Source organism: Ruditapes philippinarum, unplaced genomic scaffold, assembly GCF_026571515.1.
Source record: "Ruditapes philippinarum isolate M1 unplaced genomic scaffold, ASM2657151v2 ctg13690_1_1_1_1, whole genome shotgun sequence".
NCBI classification, from domain to species: Eukaryota; Metazoa; Mollusca; class Bivalvia; order Venerida; family Veneridae; genus Ruditapes; species Ruditapes philippinarum.
In genome coordinates, this window is record NW_026867258.1 from 35,090 (window position 1) to 37,682 (window position 2,593).

The following is a 2,593-nucleotide window of genomic DNA, read 5'->3' on the forward strand; positions in this document are numbered from 1 at the left end:
GCCTGCTGCATAATCCGAAGCATCAGAATAAACAACAGTATGTGTTGGTGAATATTGCAAAATGTACCTTCTATTAGAAAGTTGCAAATTCTTTAACCAAAATCTTAATTCTTCTAAGCAAGAACTTTCAGAACTTAACTTGTAAACAGAATCCCAAGAAGTTCTACTCTCTATTTCTCGATATAAATATCTAGTCAAAAGCCTAGTTAAATTACCTAGAACGGGCGACATTGAAATAAGTTTACCCGTGCATTGAGCTAAACGCCTTGCAGAAACGAAAGGCAGACCCTCAATGATATAATTAATAGTATCTAAACAGTCTTTTATTCTTCTATCAGGAATACTGATATAAAAACCAGAACTATTCCAAAATATACCTGTCCATTCTAATTCTTGGACCGGGACCCAAATAGATTTTTCGTCATTTAATACAAATCCTGCTGAAAGTAAAGAATTTCTAACTACTAAAGCATCACTCTTAGCAGAACCATATGTACTATTAGTACCAAATCCATCATCAAGGAACATGACTATCTTTATACTGTTACTTCTCCAAAATTTCACTAATTCACGCATACATTTTGTGAAAACAAAGGGAGCTGTACTTAATCCAAATGGCAAAACGGTGAAACAATAGAAATCACCCCATACCGAAAAACCTAGGAAAGTTTGATGTTCATAAAAAATATCAATATGATGATAAGCTTTACTAATGTCAAATTTATAAGAAAAAGACTCTCTTTCAAAATATTCTAAAGCATTTTTTCAATCCTCAAAGGAAAACTTATCTTTCCAAAGATGTTTATTGACTATCCTTAAATCTAATATTAACCTTTTCTTTCCTTGCTTATTAATAGAAACAGAAAGCGGATTAACTACATGAGGCATAAAAGGAGTTTTAATAACACATTTGTTTTAAACAAGTTCTTCAACTGCAGAATCTACAAATTCTAAATTTTCTAAAGCTGATCGATTGTGTTTTGAAAATGACCTTTCAGGCATATTAAGAAATGGTATTTAATAACCATTTTCAATTATGTCAAGAATATAAGAATTGCAACCAATGTCATTCCAATAAGAAAAGTGCTTCTTTAAACGACTTTTAACACAGGTATTGTTTTCTGCTGGTGAAAATAAAGTTTCTTGATATTCAAAGAACTCTCTTTCAAGGGCATTGAAAAAATACTTATCATTTATCTGTTCGTTTATCTGCGGAGCTTTCTGAACTTGAGCTTCTTTTGAAGTTGTCCGGTGTAAAGCGCTTCGTTGAATTTGACCAGAATCTACACTCATGGCGGAAATGTCCTCGCTGTCCGCATGCGAAGCAAATATCTCTGATGGAGCTTTGTCTTGATGTGCCACGAAAGGAATAAGCCGGTTTTCCCCATTGAACAGTATCGGAAGGCGATTCTCTCGGCATGAAAGTAGAAACAGGACGTTTATAAGGATTGAAAGAAGGTTTACTAGTAGAAGTGGTTGCTTTGATTTTCCGTACAGCCCTGGCTTCCGCCTGTTTAAGGCGCTTTTCGTCCTCACTATCTGATCCAAGAACTGGCTTTTCATATTCATTGACGGTAAGCCAGCCCCCCGGGGAACTATCAGCTACTTTAATTAAATTATTTCTATGTTTGACCTTGGAAATAACACTGGACACTTTCTCGAAAATTTCGGCAGGAATACGAAATTTATCGTCAGCAACCACTTCTAAACTGCGAAGAATATCAAGATTAAACTCATACTGAATACGATTAGCTTCTTTCTTGAACTTGACTGAAGGAGTATCATGTAATTTTAAATTCAAGTCCTTTTTAAAGTCCTTCAACTGAGTATCAAGATAATCTCTAAATAAAGAAAACGCTTCAATTGCTGAATCCCCCGGGGACTTACCTCCAGATTCTGGATAGCTAGCTCTATGTGCTCTATCTTCTCTCTCCACTGTATTTTCCTGATGATGTGAACGCCCAATATGGCTGCTCGAACTATCTTCCATGACTAAACTAACCAGTTTAGTTTAACTGCCTGTATCTGATCTCAAAGTGACTTTAACACGTTACAATCCGGTTTATATATAAACCGCTACCCGTTATAATTACCATATTTGGTAATTTCTCATGCAAAACATGACTTCAGTTATAACATAGAACAATAATAAATATATTTATATTTCGAATTGAATTCATTACTTAAATAATGTACGATTCCCTTTTCAAGATATTTTATTAATATACAACATCAGGTGTTTTAGAATATGTGACCGCTATATAAATACATACTTAATATTAGTGCTGTATTATTTCTTTCTGGTCTTTTGGAGCCGTTTTATCCAATGCATAATATTATTAAAGTAAGTATTATCACATTGTAAGCCGTTGCTAGGGTGTGTAAGGGATGCAACAACGGTCATTATCTCTCATAAAGACACTCACACAGTGTCTTCAATTTTAATCTTTAAACAATTCTTTCGTTCCTCTCAAAGGACTCCCCTGTTCGAGAATTTTTACAATACAGTAAAGTCGATGGCAAAACATGCTATATATTTAACAAAAAAGAAAAAAAAAGACACATTCTTTTGTTATTTCCTGCAATAATTCAG

General features: G+C 34.1%; 1 protein-coding gene across 1 annotated transcript; it reads right to left on the minus strand.

Annotated features, from left to right (window-relative positions):
- Window positions 1-436: 436 nt before the first annotated feature.
- Window positions 437-2,160, minus strand: LOC132735441 (uncharacterized). The gene has a single exon (XM_060722383.1). It carries the CDS (start codon window positions 1,988-1,990, stop codon window positions 1,190-1,192), a length of 801 nt encoding a protein of 266 aa, XP_060578366.1. The 5' UTR covers window positions 1,991-2,160; the 3' UTR covers window positions 437-1,189.
- Between the last annotated feature and the right edge of the window lie 433 nt (window positions 2,161-2,593).